The 23838-nt window shown below is 37.7% G+C and overlaps 1 protein-coding gene across 1 annotated transcript in view; it reads right to left on the bottom strand.

Annotated features, from left to right (window-relative positions):
• Positions 1-23838, bottom strand: part of MXRA5 (matrix remodeling associated 5) — a 57510-nt gene that overhangs the window by 15629 nt on the left and 18043 nt on the right. Inside the window, exons 2-4 of the mRNA XM_075196478.1 lie at positions 7707-7917; positions 5869-5998; positions 4240-4630 (exon numbers count right to left, since the gene is read on the bottom strand). Of these exons, the coding sequence (XP_075052579.1) occupies positions 4240-4630; positions 5869-5998; positions 7707-7909 (724 nt within the window). The 5' untranslated portion in view covers positions 7910-7917. The remainder of the gene's footprint in view (positions 1-4239; positions 4631-5868; positions 5999-7706; positions 7918-23838) is intronic.

Here is a 23838-nt window from a genome sequence, read left to right as displayed (position 1 = left end):
GCGACGGCCGGGACCTGGAGGAAATGATGTCCCGGTCGTCATGACGACGGCCGGGACATCGAGCCAGACCCAGTAAGTGAACTATTTAGGAAGCCCTTGTTACAAGCCTCGGCGACTCTGGGCACCGGCGCGGCTTGTAACAAGGGCTTCCTAAATAGTTCATTGATTGATTTGGGTGCTTTGGTCAGATGGCTAAACAAGCAATATCACTTGGGCGTGAATATCTGTGTCTTCCTATATATATTATATGCTATGACCTAATGTTCGGTGTATTCACTTTTTCTTGTTACTGTGACTCTTTTTAGAGGTTTGCATAGCATTATTTTCGTCCCTAACTTGTAGCCCTATTGACAGGCTCCATTAAAAAGTGTGCCTGAGTACTGCAGGCAACTACAAAATGTCCCAAAACAAAAAACAGATGCTTGTGAGAACGTGTGTGCTTTCACACTAGCACTTTACAGAGGCTTTGATAATGCATGTTAAATGCTTTACAATAATGCCCATGAACACGTGGATAAATATGCATTTACAGACCGCACAGCAAAGTTTTGTGAGTGCTTCCATGTGCATGATTTGTTACTGCAGGGGGGGGGTGCCAATTACATGGAGCTTTGACAGGGCAAGCACCCTGAACTGCAAAGAGCCTGTAGCATCTGCATAGGGAATCCTGAAGGGTATAATTATAGGCATACACTTGGTAATCAATTTACTAGGTATACCTTTCTAGTAATAGGTGGAACCACCCCTTTCCAACCGCACTTCTTCATGGCATAGATTCACAATACAATAGATATCTCCGGCGCTAATAGGTAGCATGAAAAACATGCAAATATCAGAAAAACATCAAATGCAGCAAATCAAAAAGAGGAAGTGCAAATCCTCTAATAAACATACAAAACAAACCAAAAAGCAGATTGCGCATAAGATGTTCAAATCAAATGAATACACATAAAAAATATAAAAATATATAAAAATAAATGTACAAACAGCTCACAATATAGTAATACCTCTGTTTACTGAATACAATGCATAAGTAAAATCAATAATCACATAAAATGATCCACAGGCTCATAGGGACCTATATGTATATATATATATATATATATATATATATATATATATATACACACACAGTGAGACAAATATCTCTATAGAGTAGCATAAAAATTGGCTTTCAACGATTGTCTCTATAACCAGAAGAGTGGTAACTCTGTATTAAAATGTTGGCAAAACAAGCTCTATTCCACCTGATTCCGGTGTCTTGATTGATTGGCAAATTCCCGCGCAATCAGAGCGGTGTGAATGATATCAAATGTATAACTCCGTAAAATCAACTGTATGATGATACATTAATGATGGAGCATAAATACAAAAGGATTGGTCCGCTGTATAAAATATCAATTCAGCCGATATGATTAGTCCAGTTGGTAGGTAGATAAACCAGCAAAGCTTACCCGTAACGGGAAATGTGTATCTGAATCACCGTGCCGCCGCACAAGCGGCTCAGGCGGCTTGAAGTTTCCAGAGTAGGTCTCGTGTGGTGCGCACCACCAAATTTCATCCGAACTAAAACACAAATAGTGCAGAGAAGAGTCCTCTTGAGGACACGGTAAGTATAATGCCTCTGGAGACAATGTAACACAGTCTTCACGATCAATGAGGCTTAATGGAGCCAATAACCAATAGTAGAAACTCCATAGGATAAATAGATGAGGATCAGCGACGCGTTTCGTCTGTCAAGCAGACTTTTTCAAGCTTGATTCAGATTCTAGCTATCATTTATTTAGTACTTTCTACAAAATGATAGCTAGAATCTGATTGGTTGCTATAGGCAACATCTCCACTTTTTCAACCCTGCCGGAAAACTCTCAGCTTGATACATTTACCCCATAATGTGTACAGGTTCATAATGTCGACAGAGTTTAAATGTCAACATGTAAAATTTTTAAAGAGCTGTAAAGTCAACAGTCAAAATGTTGACATAAATCACCAGATTTACAATGGCAATACATGAAAAAAAAGCTGCGTACCCACCTCCCAACAGCTTAACCAATCATAGTGCTGCCATTGCTGCCAGTCTAGGCTAGTATTAGCAAAATTGGGAGAATAAAAATTGTGTGATGCCCCCATTTTTACTATTACCAGCAATATGTTTTGCCAAACTGCCATTAAGTGTTTTGGCATACTAGCGCTTGTAGTACTACAAGCACCAACATACCCATGGCTGCCAGGGTATGTTAGCATTTGAGGAACCATAAGTGCCAACATGTCTAGGCACCGAGGGCCCACTGAGACCTGTAGTGCACCAAGGAAAAACATAAGTAAAACCCAGACATGTGTAAAAATGTAATTAATTGAAATAAAAACACCTCAAAACATCTCTCATTCACCCTCTTTATTGCTCATATAGATCCAGGGTCTTCATCTGTAGTAAAGCCAGGGATCCTTGGCTTGGCAAAATAAAAATACCTGATACATGACACATTACTAGCTCCTAAGAGCTAGGCCGCAAATGAGCTCTTAGGGGCATATTCAATTATGATTCCGATTCCGCGGGATCGTGCCGGAACGGGCCGCGAACTTAATCCACGGTGCCGCAATTTCGTTCGCAGCCCATAGGTTTGCATACGAAAATCTGCAATATTGCGGTACCGTATTACCGGCAATAACGTGCACTTTCCACAGTAACGCGCGTTACCGCGGACCGGAATCCTAATTGAATATGCCCCTTAGCGTCATATAAGATGGGGACGTCCCTCCACTTGAACTCAGGTCTTGTAACATCACGCTGTGGGTTTCCCTGCTATATTGTCACCACCCTAGGCTGGCAAAGCCTATTGCTGGTAATAGTAAAATCAGGGGTACCCTATTCCTTTTGCCACCACAATTTTGCTAGTTCCAGCCTAGGCAGACAGCACTGGGTTTGGTTAAGCTGTTAGGGGGGGGGGGGGTCATGCCATTTTCTTATTTTACATTTCATTTATGTCAACATTTTGAATGTCAACTTTAGAATTCTGTTCACATTTTATATTTCGGCATTTTAACTACATCTACATTATGAACCTGTGCACATTAAAGCTGTTGACCTTATAACTGTGTCAACATTATGACTGGCAACACATACCCAATCCATAAGATATAGCCTCATGGTGGCCTGTTGCTTCCTCTCCAATGGCCCATTCAGCTGTAGTCACACCATTGTAACAGCAGCAGACACAGTATGGCACAGCATCACACTGAACTGCTCTTTTTCCCCCTCCCTTGCTGTGTTGTAAATCAGATTGCACGAGGAGTTATGGGGTAGGACAGTGTGGGCTGTAAAATGTAATAAACTAGTGGGAACTCTCACCTATTTAATATAATTGAACTTGCTTTAGCTAAACTTATTTTAAATAGTTTATAGTTCTACTTATAAAATCAATAAAACCGAACCAGACCAAGTTAAGCAATGTTAATATAGAGAAGAAGAATAGGTAAAAATTTTAGATCGATTTAAAAATGTAAAGGTCATTTGTTCTGAGAATTAAAGCAATGAATTACAATAGTAGCTCGTAAAATTAATTAATTCCATTACACTGTATTACTGAGGATTTGCTTATTCTGGATCTATTGACTTTTTTGGGTTATTAAAACTAGACCCACTTACCATATTTACCAGGTTTGTGGTTAAGAGGACAATTAACGTTCATTAGCTGCCCTCTATTTGCCAAGTGATAATCCTTTGCCTTTTGCAATATATCTGACAACTGGCCTGTTTTTGTCTAGTACTGCCAGCTGACTTCTACAGATTTACTACATTACCAGTATTGCAGTGCACTAATAAACCGAGCAATCTCCAATTAGAAACAAAACACAGTAACCAGAGCCCTCACTGCCGTGCCCAATAGCAGCCACATGGGTTGCTATATTGCTAGTAGATATGTCCCTGCCATATGCACAAGGCCTAGCTTGATCATCTATTATGAAGCTAAAAAGTGAGTACTTCAGTATGTTTATCTCACTATTGGAAGAAATGTAATTACCATGGAAAACGTTTAATAATTATTAAGCTATGTCTCATAACATCCAGAAAAAACAATCCTTTAAGAAGAAATATCTAAAATTACCATGGTAGTTCATCAAATTACTATTTTGTGTAAGGGATTTTTTTCATGTTAAGAATTAATGCAGTGAACATTGGCAGTAAAGTATTACACCATTCTATCATTATATAAAACAATTATTCCAAAGGACACTTACCATTGGATTGTTCATCCCATTCGAGCAGCCACTTTAAATGGCAGTCACAAGACCATGGGTTGCCATGGAGATATAAGTTCTCTAGCAATGGCATTGTTTGAATCATGGCAGCAGGGAGTGTTTGAATCATGTTGTCTGATAAGTAAAGGTGTTTCAATGTTGACTGTCTGAAATAGCCTAAAAAATTAAAAGTGCAGAAGGTGTTGGCATGAAGTTGTTGAAGTGAGTTCCCTTCTAAATGAAGTAATCTTAAGGCCGTTAAGCCATTAAATGCGTTGGGATGTATAGTTCCAATGTTATTATGGTCAACATGTAATCGGGTTAAACCAGAAAGTCCATGAAATGTGTGACTGGTGATCACTTTTAGCTTGTTGTAGCTCATTTTGAAAACCTGTGGGGAAAAAAATAAATTAAAAAAATTTGGTTTAATCTAAGTAAGAGCAGTCGATTTATCCAGTTATTGAGTATATACAGATACACAGATTGATTAGATAAAAACAATGTGTAGTTCCCACCAAGACTAATATAGTAGGTGATATAGTTTCATGATTGCTTATACAGCTATATATTAGAATACCAAAAGTATAACATTCTGTTGTATTGTTTATAATTTATTAAATCAATTATAAAAATAGAGGAAGCAGGCCTATTCAGTGTCTAGCAGTTTGCATAGACGTAACAAGGACATGTAACAATATGTTGTAGTAGTCTTTCTTCATGATGATAGGTAAATACTTCCATACAGAGTGGGCCTACTGCATTTATTTTGGTGTCTAAGGTAGAAAGTTAAAGGGACCCCTTTTCTTCCCAAATTCTTACACAAACACTTGTATGGATAACACTCTAATGCTCTGAATGGCTACACGTTAGCCTAGTGAATGTTCTCCACCACTAACTGGCCACAATTGGTCTTTCTTAGGGCTTTTCCAACATTGTAATCCAAAAGTCATGCTTTGAACATTTCTGTGTGACGACAGGTGGGATAAGTCCTATCCAAATCAAACAAATGAGTTTACTCAGGATAACTAAGGAGATCCTCAGGATATGACCCATTAGTGGTAATTGAGTTGAGAAACCTAGTTCTAGGTCTACTAACATTATACTGCACTGATTAGCTGCAGGTTGATTATTCTTCCACCTACTTCAAAACTTTTTACACTCTGACATTATCACAGAGGGAAAAAAGTGAATGCAATACCATCTTTTTGCTTGACTTGAGACATAAAGAAAATAAATTTTGTTACTTGCAAAATTAATTAGAAATAATTTATGTAATATACGGTATGCTGTTTACTATACTTCTTGTAGTCTAATTTTCTGTAATTTACTAGTAAATATAACATAGTACAGTTCCGCTATACGTGTTGTCACCTTACAAACTAATAATGCTAATTTCCCCTTACAAAGAATTACTCTTTTCTGGACTGTGTAATAATGGAAAGCAAAAATAAAAGTGGTTTTCAAAGCAGGCTTCCAGAGGGAAAGTTATAAAAGTTATACATTGATTAACAGATAAAGTGTTTTACCTCATTATTCTACCAGAAAAAGCTATTAGGAATACATTGTAAATTTTATTTCATCTGTTTTAAAGTGTTGTATTAAGTAGTAAAATGGAAATTAGAATATTACCTGGAGGGAACTTAGGTCTTTAAAGGCACCGTTGGGAATATTTTGTACAGCATTACTATGAATCAATAGCATCTCCAGTTTTGTTAGTCCTGAGAATGCATTTTCAGGTATAGATTGGATACTGTTGAACCTGTTGCAAACAAATAATTACTATTTGGCAAATGTAATAAGTGTGAATATGCATTTCTTTTTCTTATGAATATAACTGTTTTACAGCCAATCAAAAGATGAGCTTGGCCATGGAATTGTAGATTGTGAAACATGCATTAAATAAGAAACTGAATGGTAGCATAGCACACTATTAACATCTATATATGAATAGTAGTAAAATATTATCACTTTAAGTATTAGACTGACATGAAATTACCATGGCAATCACACTCACAAGACACATGATGTAGTGAACAGAGATGCTTTGGAACACCCTTTTCTTAGCATGCACGTTCATAGCACAATACCCAACCTCACCCACCCCTTCTTCCTCTGCCATCAAGTGACCACTGAGGAGCTTCCTGACTGGCTCTGACTCAGAGACCAGGTTATACTAGTTTCATAAGTGGCCTTGAGAGCTAAAGATAAATGTTCCATCTAAGATACACTATTTTGCAGTGACAGCCATATAAATATACTACCACAAAGCAATTTGAAAAGGGAAGTCTGAGTTAAAGGAGCACATCCTAAGAATGACTATTGGCTTCATGTAAGAAAAATATATGTATATATAATCCCAGGTATATTTAGTGAACTGAGAAAATGGAAATGGAGATGTTGCCTATAGCAACCAATCAGATACTAGTTATCATTTATTTAGTGCTTTTTTTAGTGCAAAATTACAGCTAGCAACATCTCCCTTTTTTTCAAACCTGCAGGTTAGTAAATATACCCCCTTACATGGGCGGGTTGGGCCGGGGGTCAGGGGGGCATCGGTCCCCCGGGCCTCTCAGTCGCACCGCTGTTAGGGGCGGACGGACGGTCGGCCGCCCCCCGGATGCAATATTGCCAGTATTACTACCAGCGGCCGCATCACATGACATGTGATGCGGCTGTCTGTGTGCCCCCCGGGCCTGCCACCTTACCTTTGATCAGTTAATTGCAATACTTTACAAACACTTTGAGGGCAGATTTGTGTACCATGATGGCAGACTGGATGTGTCACAATAACTTTTGGGAAATTGGATGATCTCACTGAAGCAGTGTGTGCAAAACGTGACTATCTATAATATAAATGTCTAGTGGCGTGTGTTAGTCTGTCTGTGTGTGTCTGTGGAAAAAATAAAACCAAGATGCAGTGCCACCAGCTGGGTGGAGTTATACACTGACCTACTAAATTCTTAGTGTGTGTGGAAAAAAAAATTCAGAAAGGGCTGAAATTTGGTATACTAAGATGTTTTTAATTTGTTAATTTAATTTGTTAATTGTTAAAAGTGTTTATAAAGATTTTTAAAATATATATATATATATTTCTTGAAGGAGAAGTGACAGTTGGGAGTGGTTGGTAGTTGCCGGGGGTGACAGTGGGGAGTGGTTGGTGGTTGAGGCCTGGGCTATGGCCCAAATGCATGACAAGAACCTTTTTAACACCTTAAGTAGCTTGATTTGACTAGAATGCATGAGTTTCATGCACGGGTTAACTTGTTTAATTATAAATAGCAAAGATTAGCTATAATTATCTTTATCAAACATACTAATATTTACTAATTTATTGTTCTGGGTGACTTGATATTCAAGCCAACATGGCTGCCTTGAGAGTGTGTAGACTACTGATACACTTTAATATCAAATCAGGGAATCATTACACTGTTTTCAAAGAGGAAAGAAAGACAAACTTTCATACAAACCCTAAATTTATTCTTTCCACGTGTTTAGGTATTCCTGTTGGTACTGTTGCTAGAGATCGAAAAGTGCAATGAACTTCAGAGTTGACATAGCAGGCACAGGGGTGAGGACAGGATAAAGTACTGTGTGGAAACCTCAAGGATATAACAATTACCGGCAACAACCATAAATGTATCTTGTCATACATTCTGGTTGATGTCTTCATTTTTGTACCTGTAGAAAAAAAGTATATTTTAAAAAACTGATTGAACATACAATTTGTCATTAATAATTTACAGATGTATAAAAGCAAAATAGTAGTATATAACATGTCATACCACAATTTCCTTACACTAACCAGGGAGACCATAATCTGCAAATTATTCCCAAAACTGAAGTTCTGTAGCATGACATACTGAGGGTGAATAACTGCCAGAAAGCATCACAAAAAGTCAAATTTTTGTCTGTCAGTCAGAAAAATTGAAGATCAATAAAAATACAAAATATTTTTCACATTACTAAGTTAGAAATAGTATTCACGACACCAATGATTTTTAATCTAGAATGTATTAAGCCACTTGTTAACAATCAGATAAATTTGTTGCCTAGATGCTATAAATTCCATGTTGTGAAACATTTAAGAATTAAACAATTTATTAGTAAAAAATGTTGACCATTATCAAATTGAACACCAAGTTCTGATATATGCATTCACAAAAATCTTTGCAGATATATCTCTACATAACAGATAACATTAAATCTATAGGAAGGATATTAATGGCATATAATTATATAATAACTAATAGCTCCAACCAGGCTTTAACAACTCTTGTTGTTATGTCAAAACTAAGCTAACTCAGGAACAGCTGCTTTCCTGACTGTAAATCCCCAGTGCTGCTTTGTGCCCAAGTCACCTAAGAAGACTCAAACTGCAGCCAAGAGCCTGTGAAAGGCCAAGAAACTGGCAACTGTTTTCAAATCTGCTGATACCTGACTGATGAGATCATTTATTTGTCAGCTTGATCCAAGTGACTAGAGATTTAAAACATTGGTTCAAGTTGAAGTGGGGTGGTACTGGTAGATTACATTGGCATCCGTACAATTAACAAGTAAACTTTCCTTTTCTTTCCTTTTCAGAACAAAGGCTGAACCAAATTATTAAATAGTGAATAAAATTGGAATTAGGCGAAACATTGGGAAAGAGATTTAAGCACTCAACTGGACATGAGCTGGTAGGTAAATAATTGGCATAATGTAAGTAAAACCTGTTTATGCAGATGAGCCCCAATTCATTTTTGGACGTAAGTCCCATTGTCTGATGTATCTTGCGTGAAATTGCTCTGCACATGGTCAGAAACAGACTTTACTCAAGTGAATGCAATTGCATGCAATTCATGTACAGATGCAAATGACACTTCCGACTGCCTATGGTTTGAAGGACGGAACATTGGAGGGAACGGGTAGATGTACCTAGGCAAGTACAGTAAGGGCATGCTGAGGTCACGCGCATTTGATTCAAGCTCTGGGAAACTCTGCAGTAAATATTTTTAGCCATATTACTTGTACCAGCCACAGGACGACAGTCATGAGTCAGTTTCTCGTGCCAAATTTGGATCTGAAAACGAGGCAAAATGTAATTTCCAATAAATGTTGGATCTTGCTAGTCTTGGATTGATATTTTCTATATATAGCCCATCCCCTGTTCTTATCTGCCATATTAAAAGTGAAAAATCACTTGTAGAGGGTTGGATAGGGTGAAAGAGGCAATTTACATTGCAATAGTTGTGATTTTACTGCATATTATTCAGAGTTCATTCTATTAGAATTGTATGTTGACCATTTGGGTGTTAGAGAGTGTAGACCAAACAAGCAGTGGCTACTAGTTGTTGACTTGTATTATATATTATAGACATCTAAACTATTTAGTGGAGAAAAAGCATGGTGCTGTATGACTCTGAGCACCACATCCCAAAATACAATTAGATTTCTTTCTTTTAAAATCTCAAGTGTTTCAAGCTGAATGCAATTCTGTGAAGCTCAGTATTAGTGACATATTTAATAAGCAGCCAAAAACAAGGTGGTCTTTGACACCGAGCAGCAGACCCCAAAAAAGCCAAATATATTTATTTCTTTTTTTTATTGTGCAAAAGATAACATAGTACATGTTAGGAAACATACACTCCATCACATATCATATATCAAAATCTATACACGTTTACACTTTTTGGAAAAGAAAAAGAAAGAACAAAAAAAGAAACAAAGAGAAGAAAATGCAGAAATCCCACAAAGATTAATTTGAATGCACTTTAATGGTCTTTTACTGTAATTATAATTATGATAGGAGCTGATAAGACTTGGAGGACGGGATATGGCGCAGCTAATGAAACTACTAAATATATTTATAAACCATAATTTTTTTACTCCAACTGCCTCAACCAAAACTTTTCCACACCCTCAAATGTCTTCATAAACATGACTGAGTCGCATCATCCAGAACTTCCACATACCTACCCCTACCCCGTTTAATATAAAAATTCTTAAAACCTTTCTCCACATAAGAATAAGCTGAACATCTGTCAAAGTATATAAGATCTAAAAACTCTAACTTAATTTCTGATATATTTGGAGAACAACCCATTTACCTAAAATAGCTTTCTTGCTGAAGTAACAATAATTGTGAGAAGGTGTATACCAGAGAGCTTATAGTTCTTTCTTACAACAATCAAAAAACACAAAAAGTAATGCTTCATAATGTGGTGAAAGATGTCTCTAACATATTCTTAAATTGTGTAGAAGTAGTTAAAAATATGGGAAAACACCATGATCTATAATTTCCCACTTTGATAGCTGTCTCCAGAGTGAACCAAATAGCATTGTGGTCCGACAGACCCATAAGTTCAATTTCCACCCTAGTGATTTAGTCCGCCAAAGTATTTGAAATTAACAAGCAATCATTCCTAGAAAAAAAATTATGAGCTTGAGAATAATACACATATTCCATATCTACTGGATGACGATGTCTTCAAATATCCAAAACCTGTAAATGTTGTACTATTTATATTTAGGAGGATGACCCCGAGAACAATTTGGCTGTTGCCAATCTGTTGTGACAAGACTATAGTAAAATTTCTCCTTAAAATAAGTGATGAGTCTAGATGAGGATACAATTTACCTATTAAGTATAACAATTTACAATAGGCTGCTAGTGTATGAATGTTACAGAAAATATAGCGAGAACCTGCAATTGATACCTTTAGAATAATATAACATCCGCAAGATGAGTTTCTTGTAGGAATGTAATGTCTGACTTCAATTTATTCATATAAGTCAAAATCTTCAACCTCTTAATTGGGGAATTTCTACTATAAATGTTTCGATGAATAATCCTGAAACAGCAGCAGATGAGTATCTTGCCAAGATATTTTTCCAGTTTGTTTTGCTGCTGCCCAGAAACAGACTACATTTTGATAATTTAGGTACTGAAAAATAACAGTCCAGGGTTTAAAATCAATATTGTCTCTCACTGTGCTCAAGAAATGTGCCCTCTCGACCTCCAAATCTTTCATATCTTCTGTTATACTCAGAGCCACAAGAAAATCCCCCAAAAGAAACTTAACTAGTGGGGAGGCCCATTAACAGAAGGTTATTACACCTTGATTTATTCTCAAGATCATCATTTTATTTAGTAAATGGTCTTGCATTTTTTTTTTATTTGGTAACTTGATGTGACAGTATAGAAATATCCTGCATGTGTTCACCTATTCGATGCTCATTCATTTTAATTTGTTTTGCTGTGGTTGAGATCTGTTCCGTAACCCTCTTTTCGTTTCAGTGAATTTAGATGCTGCCAGTTAACAGTTCAAATTTAACAAATGTCAAGTATTTAATTAGGTCTTAAACCTATATCTCCAGCCTTAGGCCTCAAGCCTTGTACAAGTAGGCTATTGTGATCAGAAGCAAAATGTGTGTCCACGTGATCCATTAGATAGATTTTATTTATTTCTTGCTTTTAAAATCACAAGAGTTTCAAACTGAATGCAATTGTATAAGGGCCGGTATCAGTTACATATTTAGTAAGCAGCATAAACTGAGTGTTCTTTAACACTGAGCAGCACACACCCAAGAAAAATATGAAAAAAAACTGTAACAGTCAATTGTCTAAATCTGAATTATATTGGGAAGCACTGACAGAAGAAATGTAAGCAGGGCCGGATTAACCCGAGGTCTAACTGGGCTACAGCCCAGGGGCCTCGGGCATCAAGGGGGCCCTTGACAGAGCTCAGCAGAATTACTGATCGGGACAGATCAATGCTGAGCTCTGTCACTGCAGTCCTCCTTGTCTGGCGCTCAGTAATCTCCTTACTGAGGAGATCTCGCGAGAGTGTCACGAGATCTCATCAGTAAGCAGCTTACAGCGCACCGCGGAAGGAGGACTGCAGTGACAGGAGAAGGTAAGCGCTTGGGAAGGGGGGGCAGTCAGCTAACAGGAGCGCCAGTCTGCTAACGGGGGGGGGCCTCACGGGGGAATGGGGGCCCCCTTAGCCCAGGGGCCTCCATTCCGTTAATCCGGCCCTGAATGTAAGGTAACATTTTCTCCTTTCCCTGTCTCATCGGACATTCACCTGGTGTGGTAGCAACATCATGTAGCATTATTTCTCTTGCCACCCATGGATCAGTCTACAAAACAGTAACATCCCAGTACCAGTACTGGCAGTAGTATTATTTTTTTCCACGTGTACCACTAAATAAGGTCATGTGGGAACAAAGTGGAACTAAGCGTGCTCAAAATCCAAACACTTTTTTGTCAATCTCTAAGCAATATCAGTAAGGATTAAGGGAGAAGTTTTAAATGTAGTGATTTGTCCCAAAGAAATAAAAAGATAGTGCCCAACACAGTCATACATCTTCTCTAACTTTCCATGCACCATCTTCTTGCTCAGAGTGTAGGTCTGTCCCCTCCAAAACTGAGGTTGAAGAACAAATTGGACACTCACAGAATACCGAGGAGAGTCTAAGGCAGAAGCTGCATGTGCAGCAGCTCCGTTTCGGCCATCATCGGCTGCTTTAGTGAAGCAGCTCTCAGGTTTCGTTGTGGAACGGATGAGGGGTGTGGACTCCAAAGGTAAGTATGAGTAACACAATAAATTAGGGGCACAACTATGTGGCATTATATGATTTGTGGGCACATCTATGTGGCATGACTTGATTTGTGGGCACATCTGAGTGGTATATAATGAATTGAGGGCACAACTATGTGACATACTATGACTTGGGGTCACAACTATGTAACATAATGTAAAGTGGGGGCACTACTGTGTCATAATATGAATTGGGGGGTACTTCTGTGTGGCATAACATGAATGTTTATTTGTCGGCCCCACTACTATTTATATTAATGATATTAGCATCATAAAATAATACGTAATTAAATGTTTTTTATAAGAAGACCGTGGGATCTCATTAGACCCACCCCTCCTGACGTAGTCTATGAGATGAAAGGAGTAATGGCATCGGAAGGAGTCAGCTGTGTGTGAGGTCCACTCTGGTTACATATATCGTAGGAGTGAACTGATCAGTGTTTGTTATATGCTGTGATTTAATAAATTTCTGGTACACACACACACACATATATATATACATATATATATATATATATATATATATATATATATATACACACACACACACACACACACACACACACACACACACACGCACTACCTGCACACCCTGGCAAATGTGCAAGAGGATGGGGGATAACTGTGTATCTGAACATGAATGTGTTGTAATTGCACAAGATAATGAGGAGGGGGATGATAATTGGTTGAAGTAGGCATCCACCAGTAAGTTCATTCAAGTAACTTTTCAAAAGGTGGAGAATTGTGTAGAGTAGCAAACAGCCGGGCATCAGCTAGCAGCCAAATGCATAGACACCTCATGCAATCTTCAGTATCAACAACTTCATCATCATCCTCCTCAGAATTAGAGCGTAGTCCAGCATCTGATTTTCAGATTCAGATTTACTGACTCCCCTAATGCAATCCATGATTCCCAAGAGACATCCTTGCATGCTACAGCTGCTAATGCTGCTGGGGTGATACATCTATACAGTAGAACAGTAAGTATAGTTGTACACAATTGTCTGTGAAGCAAACGTTTGAAAGAGGAACAAAGTATAACAGTCATCATCTTGTTGCACAAAGGATCAATAAATTCCTGAGAGTTATGTTAGCATTGGATGTAAGTCCAATTTCTGCCATCAAAGCATCAGTTTTAGCAGATTAGTTGAGGTCATGTGCACACACTATCAAATTACATCTTGATTCCATATCTCTCAACCAAAAAATCCTCAGCTGTATTGGAAGTATAAATAAAAAGTAATTTAGTCCCTAGAAAATGTGATTGTACAGACTAGTCACTTAACTATGGATATGTGGACAAGCGGTATTGTTTAAACAAAAAATGACATGACTATAACAGCCCTCTGGGTAAGCGTATTGCCACCAGCAGCAGCAGTGGCGGAAGCTTCATCATCATTCTCAACATCCTTTTAGAATAGTATTCCTAGCACACAATGCCAGGTCATTCACTGGCAAGCTACTGCATCAGTGGTTTCACAAAGAAACATACCGGTTTCAATCTGTTGGAAAAATTCATGAATGTCATAGCAAAATGGCTCTCCTCAGGTTACCTCATTGCCAATAATGAAGCGAACATTGTGTGTACGTGCATTACGACTGAGTGAATTTCAATATGTACCATGCTTTGCACAAACAATAAAACTTGGTGGTGCAGAATTTTTTAATAAATGAGTAGTCAGTGCAGTAGATGCTATCTGTGGCCCTGTAAATTTTCTGGACATTTTCGACTTTCAGCAACCACATGTAAAATATCATCTGCAATGCCACCAACTGAAGCAACCTACACATCAAACCATGAGCTAAGGTGAGGAGGGACATGTCACCTTACTCCAGCACATTGGAGAATACTTTCTGTTTTATGCAAACTACTGAAACCATTTGAAATTGTAGCAAATGTAGTTCAGACACTGCCAGCCTGAGTCAAGTCATACCTCTAAGCAAACTACTGGAAAATCAGTTAGAGAAGCTAAAGGAGGAAATTAAATTAATGATTCTGAAATGTATTTTGGTCTTGTAGATCAAGTTCTTTATCCACTTCACCAGGGTTTGCAGTATCTTGAAATTGGATCACTGCAGTTTGACAACCATGCTTGATCCTCGGTTTAAGTCATATATAATGTATTTCTTTCCAAATGACACAAATGCAAACAGCTCTTTAAGAGCAAGCTGTAGGATCAAAATGGACATGACACGTCTCCTACCTTTGCAAATGCTACTGCCACAAAGTCATACTGATGATGAAGCAACATAGCACACCAATGAGAAAGGTTTTTATGACATTTGTTCAGTCCATGTTTCAATCTGATACACCTTGTATTAGTGGAGAATGGCATTAATAATAATGTAGAAATTAGCATCTCAGACAGTCCCACTAAATTTTGGAAGGGAAAAAAGACAATTTGGAGCTCCTTGTACAGCTATGGTGTACTTAAGCTGCCCATCTTTCAGTGTGCACTTAGAAAAAGTGTTTAGCACAGCCGGGAACAAGAACAGTGATTGGAGGAGACTATTTAAAAAAATGTAGAAAAACTGGTGTCCATCAAAATGAACTACAAATTGGATGAGGAATACCATTCTTGCCACCAATATCAAACAGAATCTGTAACGATAGATCACACTGGGGATGAACAAATATTGCAAGTTGATGATCTTGACATCTGTGATGAGGATTATGACGAGGGTGATGACATTGTCAACACAGAGGAAGATGACCACTGTTAGCCAAATGACCATTAGTCATTTGTTAAAATACATTCTCCATCAACCGACAACCAAAATATTCACTTTCGTGAGGACCCAAACAATTCAAGCACTCAGCCACAAATTGGCTGTGCCTGTCGCTTAAGTGCTTGGTTTGATAAACTATGTGCATGCCCTTTTTAACATATGGGTGGGTGGCCAGCTAGGCCCAAGTACAATTCCATCTTGCACTATTTTACATTATGACCTTGGTCTATCATCTTCAGAAAGTCAAAAACATTAGGTTGACAAATCAGATAATGACCATATTATTAGGTCAACAATTCACATGGTGGAACTATTATTAGCTTGATCAATTTTGTAAAATGAAAATGTAATTGATATTGACATCTGTGATGAGGATGATGATGAGGTACTCTTAGCAAAATGCCTGTTAGTAAATTGTTAAAATCCTTATCTTTTCCCCATCTCAACAAACAACTTAAATGTTTGCTTTTGTTGCTGCCCAGACAAATCAAGCACTTCAGCCACAAAAGTGCCCTTCCCTGTCGTTGCAGTACTTGTTTTTTTTAAATTGTGCATGACCTTTTTAACACATGGGTGGATCGGTGGCCCCAAGGACAATTCCATCTTGCACTATTTAACATTATCGCCTTAGTCTACCATCATCTATTAAATATTTACTGATGCCACTGTCCGTCTAATGACTTCATATTCTTACTGCCTCTTCACTTTCCATGATGCATGCTTTCTAACATTAAAAATATTGTGTCCATGGTCTTTCTGCCACCATTTGTCTTCTAGATGCAGCCCACCTTCGTCTATCTTCTTGTCTAAAATGACCATTCTATCAGCCAGTGGTCTGCAGTAATGTTTTTAGGAATTGTAGCATGCTTTGCACACAAAACTTGGTTGCTCAGAATTTCTTCAAAAATGAGAGGTAAGTGCAGGAGATGCTGTCTGTGGCCTGTAAAAATTCTGGGCATTTTCATCATTCAGCTACCGCATGATGACCATGGCATGAAAGGTAATTTCTTTTGCAGCTGCTGCAACCAACTGAAGCAATAGGGTATGCATTTGATGACTAGACATTCAACCTGTCAATAATTAGAAAGTTGACAACATTAGGTCGACAATTAGTGTCAACAGTATTATTAGGTTAGGCTAATAATGTTATAAGTGTCAATGTCATTATTGTCGACTTTCTAACCCCGTCTATATTATGGTGTGAACCAAATAAAAGTTGATCATGTAACTGTCGAACAAATGTATCACACCCAGCAAGAGGTAGTAACGAGCTGGAATTCCACACGTAATATTTCTGGAGCTCCACTTGAACTTGAAAATGGGCATATATGCATGCGATTTACGAATACCAATTTTTTAAAAATGCAAATTGCTTTAACGTTGCTTTCCAAGATGAATCAGGCCCATAATGTAACAAGCATGTCTGCTGAATGTTATTCTTACAGTTAATACAATTTTACACTTTATGCATGTAAAGCTGAATATATTTAACAATCTCACTAAAATCAAAATATTTTTTCCAATTTACACCTGTCAAAATTCATGTTGTTTCTCCTACAGTAATGTAATCACAATGTGGAACACATCAGAAAATATTATACTATATATTCTGGATATGTCCAGTATTCAAAACATATTGTTCTATATTGTATGGTAGCCTACAAAACGTGTTGTGTATACATATAAGTTACCAACCACTAAACCGATTGTTGGAATAACCTGTGTAAAGTAAATTCCAAAGGTTAAGCAATGACTGTTGGCTCAAATGCTAATAGCAGGAAGATGTTTAATCTCATGTTATTGAAAACAACCATCAATTCCCTCCGTCATGGATGGGGAATATGTTGGGAATATGGAAGACTATTATAATTGTATTTTACCCAGTACATACTATAAGTAGTTATATTATTAGCTGTCTGATGGAGGCTGGCATGACAATTGCAATACTTTTGATTGAAATGGATATGGAGGATACAGCGAAAACACAGACTGAAACTGGCACAATAGGGATTGTGGTCTTAATAAGAGGTTGACAAGGGTTAATGAAATTATTGGCTATGAATGTACTTTACGCAGAGTATACACCTTGTAGTTGCATTATACAGGGGACTGTTATAAATATATAGGAGGTTCATGGTAGTCTGGGGCTCCAGGCCTTCCACATTCATATATGGTGGTGAAAACAAGACAATGGCAAAAAGATAATGTGAACATGCTTTATATTCCAATAAACTTGTGCAGTTTATCTTGTTGTTAGTTACAAAATACATATAGTAGGAGGCTCACTGCATATAATTATTCATAATTGTGAATGGGCTTTCTGTATTTTCCAATAAAACATATTTGGAGAGCGAGGCCATAGCGGGAGCACTGCCGACCACTGAATTCACAACTGCAAAAATATTTTGCAGTATAAGATATACAGATGTGGCAAGCTCTATTATATTATTTTTACAATAAGATAGATCAAAGGGAAACTACACAGTTTGTCATGCTAAAACTCACATTAAATATTATCTAGTAACTTTGGAAATCACTAGGTTTCACTAGGTAGACATTTTGTTTGTCATAATAATAATGTTGATTATGAGTTGCAATATTATACAACCCAGGGACTACAGCGGTGTCCTGTTAGACATGTAGCAACAATTACCTGTTGTATGAGTAATGGTAATTATTTGTGAAGCTTGACATTAAATTGACAGCTTACCCTGCTGTATTAGGAAATGAAGTCTCAGACAAGAGGTTGAGTGAATGCCATTGTTATTTTACAATAAAAAAAGATATTAGCAATAAAATGGTTATCATCATGTAGAAACTTAACATTTCCAAGGATTAGTTTTGCATGTATGTTATTGCTTTGTGTGGTTTGAAGAAATAGGAAATGTTCTATGATAAATTGCAATGGAATATTTCTGGATTTAATAGCAGAACAGAAAATATAGAGAAGAACAGCCCCTACAGTGTGACATTGTCTAAATAATTAAATGTAAAGTCAAATATGTATACACCTAGGACTAACCCTTAAGCTAATGAAACATATCTAGATTTGGTTGTTCCTTAGCTTGGCCAAAAAGGTTGAATCATGTAAGGTCCAAGTAGTTTAGTAAGCAACCTCAAATGACCCATTGTGCACATACTATGTATTTGGACATTGTCAAGTTTATCTATGTCACTCTGAAAAAAAGCTCCAAGCCAATAATTTTTGACTTACTATGGCACCTTTTACAAAATGTATTACTTATTTCTTGAACTGGGAACTTCACTGGCACATGTTGTAAAGTTGTAGGTGTTGGAGTACTAGCAGCTCAGGCACTGTCTGGTATTATGTTTCACATAGCCTATGATAAATGACACATTCTACACAATGAAACTGGGTTTTTTTGGGAGGGGTGGGGTGAGTGAGTTTTGTTTCTCAGATCTGGTTAATGAGATAGACAGTTTATTATATGCCTGATGAATGGCAGCATGTAATTTCATTTTGTGAAGCTATGTCACCCTTATCTGCAAACACATATTATTTTGAATAGAGCAAACTAACAAATATTTGTCAGCCCATTTTTTTTTCTATTAAATTCGATGGAAGAGGGTGAGCATGTATCAGCACTACTTTGCTTATTTACCCCTGACGCTAGCATTGCTTCTCTTCTTGTACAATGTGCTTAACAATGTGGAGTGGCATCAGCACTATTGCCTTTTTTGTCCATGCTAGATTTAAGCGTATTGCATGGTATTAAATTTTATATAACTATAAACTTAATACTGGGGCTTTCCAATAAAGTGGGGATTTCAATTAGAGGCGAAGGACAGACTAACTAGTGGTAGCGGGCCTGATTCAGTAAGGAAAGTTAAGCAAAAAAAATGAGTGTTTTCTTACTCAAATTTTCTGGACAAAACCATGTTGAAGTGCAAGGGGTGCAAATGAGTTTATTATTTTGCATATATATTGAATACTGTCTGTTTTTTCATGTAGCACACAAATACTTGATAGCTTATTTGTACATTGAAATTTAAAGTTAATCAAGGACATGCCCTACCCCAAATATAAATCTACCATCACATTTTAAATTTACCTCCCCCTCCAATGCAACATATTTTTGCTTAACTTTCCTTAATGAATCAGGCCCAGTGAAATGTGCAGAGAAAAGTCATGTTTTTGTGCCAGTCAGTGCATTGTAAAATCATAAACCAGTTGAGTTCAAAATGTATTGCCTGGGTCTGTTTACACTTAAGTAGCAGATGACACTCATGACAAGTGGAGTAAACACTATTTTTGCTATTTTTCCTTATTTTCGAGCGCGGAAACTTCTCCCGCAATTCTAATCTTTTTTTTTTTTTTTTACCGAAACGGTGTTATCGCGCTCCAACCGTTTGTCAATGTTAAAGTATAGGCTGCGAACCCTCAGCGGAAAAAGCTATTCAAATTGTTTTTTTACGCTGAGTGTGAAACAGGCAAATCTGCTGTTTCATCTCGCACCTCCTTGGTCTGTTCAAAGAAAAAAAATTTTTATTAAGTTAAGAAAAATATACATTAAACTGAAAAAATAGGTGTAAAATTTCATAAAAATAACCTAAAAACTGAGAAGTACTTAAAAAAGTGTAATAATAATTAATAATTAAAACCAAAATCGTTTGCTCCCCACTCTATTTAGTCTTAGCCCTAGTGCTGGCAGGCTATTGATGTGTGAGTTAAAATCTTTGAAAAATTTGGCGTAGGGTTCCCCCTAGTTTAATTGAACCAGCACTAGGTAAACCAGCCGGGGTGATAGGCACTATAGCGGGGGGGGGGGGGGGGACGCAGTTTGGGTCCCACGACCATAATGACTAAACACCCACAGACTGTTCAGCGCTGGCCTGGATTCCCTAGGGAGTGGGGTCCGCTGAAAAATGTAAGCGGGCCACCCCCCTAGGGACACCCAGCCCAGTGCCGATAGCACTAGGGCTCTTCCTACTACCCCTGGGCTGTGGGTAGTAGGGTAATAAATGGGGATTTTGTATGATAAAAAAATAATAAATGTTGATTTGTGGAACTACATGTCCCAGCCAGCCATGTTGGCCTAAATAGTGTGGGCATGCTGCTACTTGTCTAACTACAAGAACCAGCGTACCCATGGCACCCAGGGCATGGTTGCACTTGTAGAACCACAAGTGCCAACATGCTCTTACACCCACAGCTGGCTGTGATCTGTAGTTCCACAAAGCAAAATGTTAAATAAAAGCACAACACCCTTATTCCAACCACAAATCTTTATTAAAAATAATAAAACCCCAAGAAATACAGTAAACACCCTCATGTACACCATAGATTTTTATTGAAAAAAAAAATACTCACCATGGACGAAATCCTCAGTTTTATGATGCTTTACCTACACACACTCATTTACGCAAAGTCCCAAAAATTATTTGTACCTTCGAAGAAATGTCCGGCTTGCCCACTGTCCCACAAATATTTGTACCTTACAAATGTCCATGCTTGGCCAGTGTTCAAGAAATGTTTGTAAGTGGCAAAAAATTTACCTCCTTGTAAAATCTTTAAATCTGTTGTCCGGGGGGGGGGGGGGGGGGGCATTGTTGCTTGCAGTGCTGGGGCCCTTCTTGATTGCAGTGTGGGGGCCCATTCTCTTGTGCAGTGCTGGGGCCCTTCTTGATTGCAGTGTGGGGGCCCATTCTCTTGTGCAGTGCTGGGGCCATTCTTGATTGAATTAATTAGCATTAGTTTTTTATACTAAAATGACTGCCTTAACCACTCCTCATTTCAAACTCGCTAGGACCAATAATAGAGTGCGAGGGGGTGGATGCAATATTAACAATTGAATTGAGCGTTTTGTTTTTTTTTTAAAACGAGCGCTCGAACAGGAAAAAACGAGCGCAGGTTTTTTGTTTTTTTTCGAGTGCAGGATTTTCACCCGTCTCGCTAACAATTGAATATGCCCCAATGTGTTGTCTGAATATTTAAACACCTACATGTTTAAAGACAAGTGCATAAATAATGGGTTTGGGATTTTTTTAAGGTGTTTTATTATTACAATATATTATAAGGTGTGTGCAGCATGCATTTTGTAGCCAGTGGCAATCGTTTTCATGATTACCACCATTCCGACACCAAGGACACCTACAAAAAAATCCGAATGTGTAAAAAAGCGATTTGCATTTAACCAGACTTACCTCCAAAATGACAGTCTACATCTCCAATCGCAGCACCATGCTCCCTGCAAGTTAATCCGATACACACATGTCCGGCACCAAACTTTGACATTATCGCGACCTAAATAAATCTTAAAGCGGCAATGGCGGGACCCCTCAGGTTAAGTGTTTAAACACTTAACCCGACATTGCCGCTTTAAATTAAGATTTATTGAGGTCGCGAAGACATCAATGCAAATCATTTTTTTACACATTCAGATTTTTATTGTAGGTGTTCTCGGCATTGGATTTTCCGCACCATTAAACCGTACCCCACCCTTTGTAGCAGTGAGATGAACATAATGATTATATTGCTGGAAATGACAATTGTGTACCCATTCATAGGAATGGAATGTTGAAGGAGGATAATAGGAGCCTTCTGTCATTTTACAACTGATGCTTTTATTCTCTCTAAATACAGATGTGAAATTGAGCTATTATTTTGAAAGCTAGAAACAATTGTCCTGTACCTATCAGACATTTTGGAAAGACAATTCCTATTAAACCTTAAAGCTTTGAGACTTCAGTATTATCCATAAACATATTGTTGCCAGGAGACCATTCTTAAAAGTGCATTTTCCAAAATATTTTGTCAGAGAGTGGTAATATAAGATCTTGGCAGAACGCAATATATTGACGGGTATATTAGACATATCATATATTGTAGTTTTGACAGGAGTGACTTTAATGCATTGCAGATAAATCCAAATAGTATTTTCCCCCCAAAGGAGCCATGGTTTTCTTCTTTCAATCAATTTAATGATTATCCTATTTTCTTTCCTTTATTCCAAAAGGTTACTTGACAGATTATAGTAAAGATACATTGTTAGAAGTATAAGCTACAAAGAGAGCTGTTCCTGAAAAAGATTAAATATACAGAGTGCCAAAGCAGTGAAATACAAGTGATCTTGTGACTGTCCAGATGACTACTCCCAAGCATTGCAATTTTTGAAGAGATAGTTGCTTTAAAGCATGATCTTGTATGGAATTCAGAAGTATAAATAGCAATGCTCCATATAGGAAACTGTTGAAAGGATATTACCATAGCCACTAATGTCTGTTCCATCCCATCCATCCCATATACATATATCTACTATATAAAAGCCTAGTGGCGTGTGTCTGTGTGTGGAAAAAAAAACAACAAGCTGCAGCGCCACCTGCTGGGCGAAGTTATACACTGACCTACTAAATTCTTAGTGTGTGTGGGGGAAAAAAACTCAGAAAGGGCTGAAATTTGGTATACTAAGATGTTTTTAATTTGTTAATTTAATTTGTTAATTGTTAAAAGTGTTTATAAAGATTTTAAAAATATATATATATATTTCTTGAAGGAGAAGTGACAGTTGGGAGTGGTTGGTGGTTGCCGGGAGTGACAGTGGGGAGTGGTTGGTGGTTGCCAGGGGTGACAGAGCGAGAGGAGTGTGATACTCAGGACCGCTGAGAGAGATCCCTGTGTCTGGATAGACATCTGGATAGATGTGGTGATAAAGATGAAGGATGAGGTGATGGAGAAAAATGATGAGGTGGTGACATGTGGACAAAACCACGTTAAAAAGGGTGCTTGCATCGGGAAGTAACGCTTTTCCCCTGAGGAGGCCTGGCCTAGCCCCAAATGCATGACAAGAACCTTTTTAACACCTTAAGTAGCTTGATTTGACTAGAATGCATGAGTATCATGCACGGGTTAACTTGTATGTATGTATATATATATATACATATATATATATATATATATATATATTATATATAAATATGTGTATATAAATTAATTTTGTCGTCAGTTCAGGGGGCATAGATACATTTGCTGATGTATCTGATTGTTAACTGATCTGATCAATGTGAAACCATATTGAGAGGAAGTAGAAATTCATGGAGGTATATGTTTTCAACCAGATTGCAGTGTGCTGCAGGGCTCCTTGGCAGCAGTCAGACGAGCCTATTGACATAAAGTCAAATTGTTTGACGGCCCAGGCACAAGCAGAGTTACCCTACAGAAGTTGAAACAAAAAAGTAGGACTTCCTGCAAAACTGATACAGTATTTATAACCACTATCCTATGGGAGAGGTTGGAAGACTTTGCATTATGGTATCAGCCCCTAACCTT

Source organism: Mixophyes fleayi, chromosome 2 (genome assembly GCF_038048845.1).
Source record: "Mixophyes fleayi isolate aMixFle1 chromosome 2, aMixFle1.hap1, whole genome shotgun sequence".
NCBI lineage: Eukaryota > Metazoa > Chordata > Amphibia > Anura > Limnodynastidae > Mixophyes > Mixophyes fleayi.
This window is presented reverse-complemented; position numbering and strand designations above follow the sequence as displayed.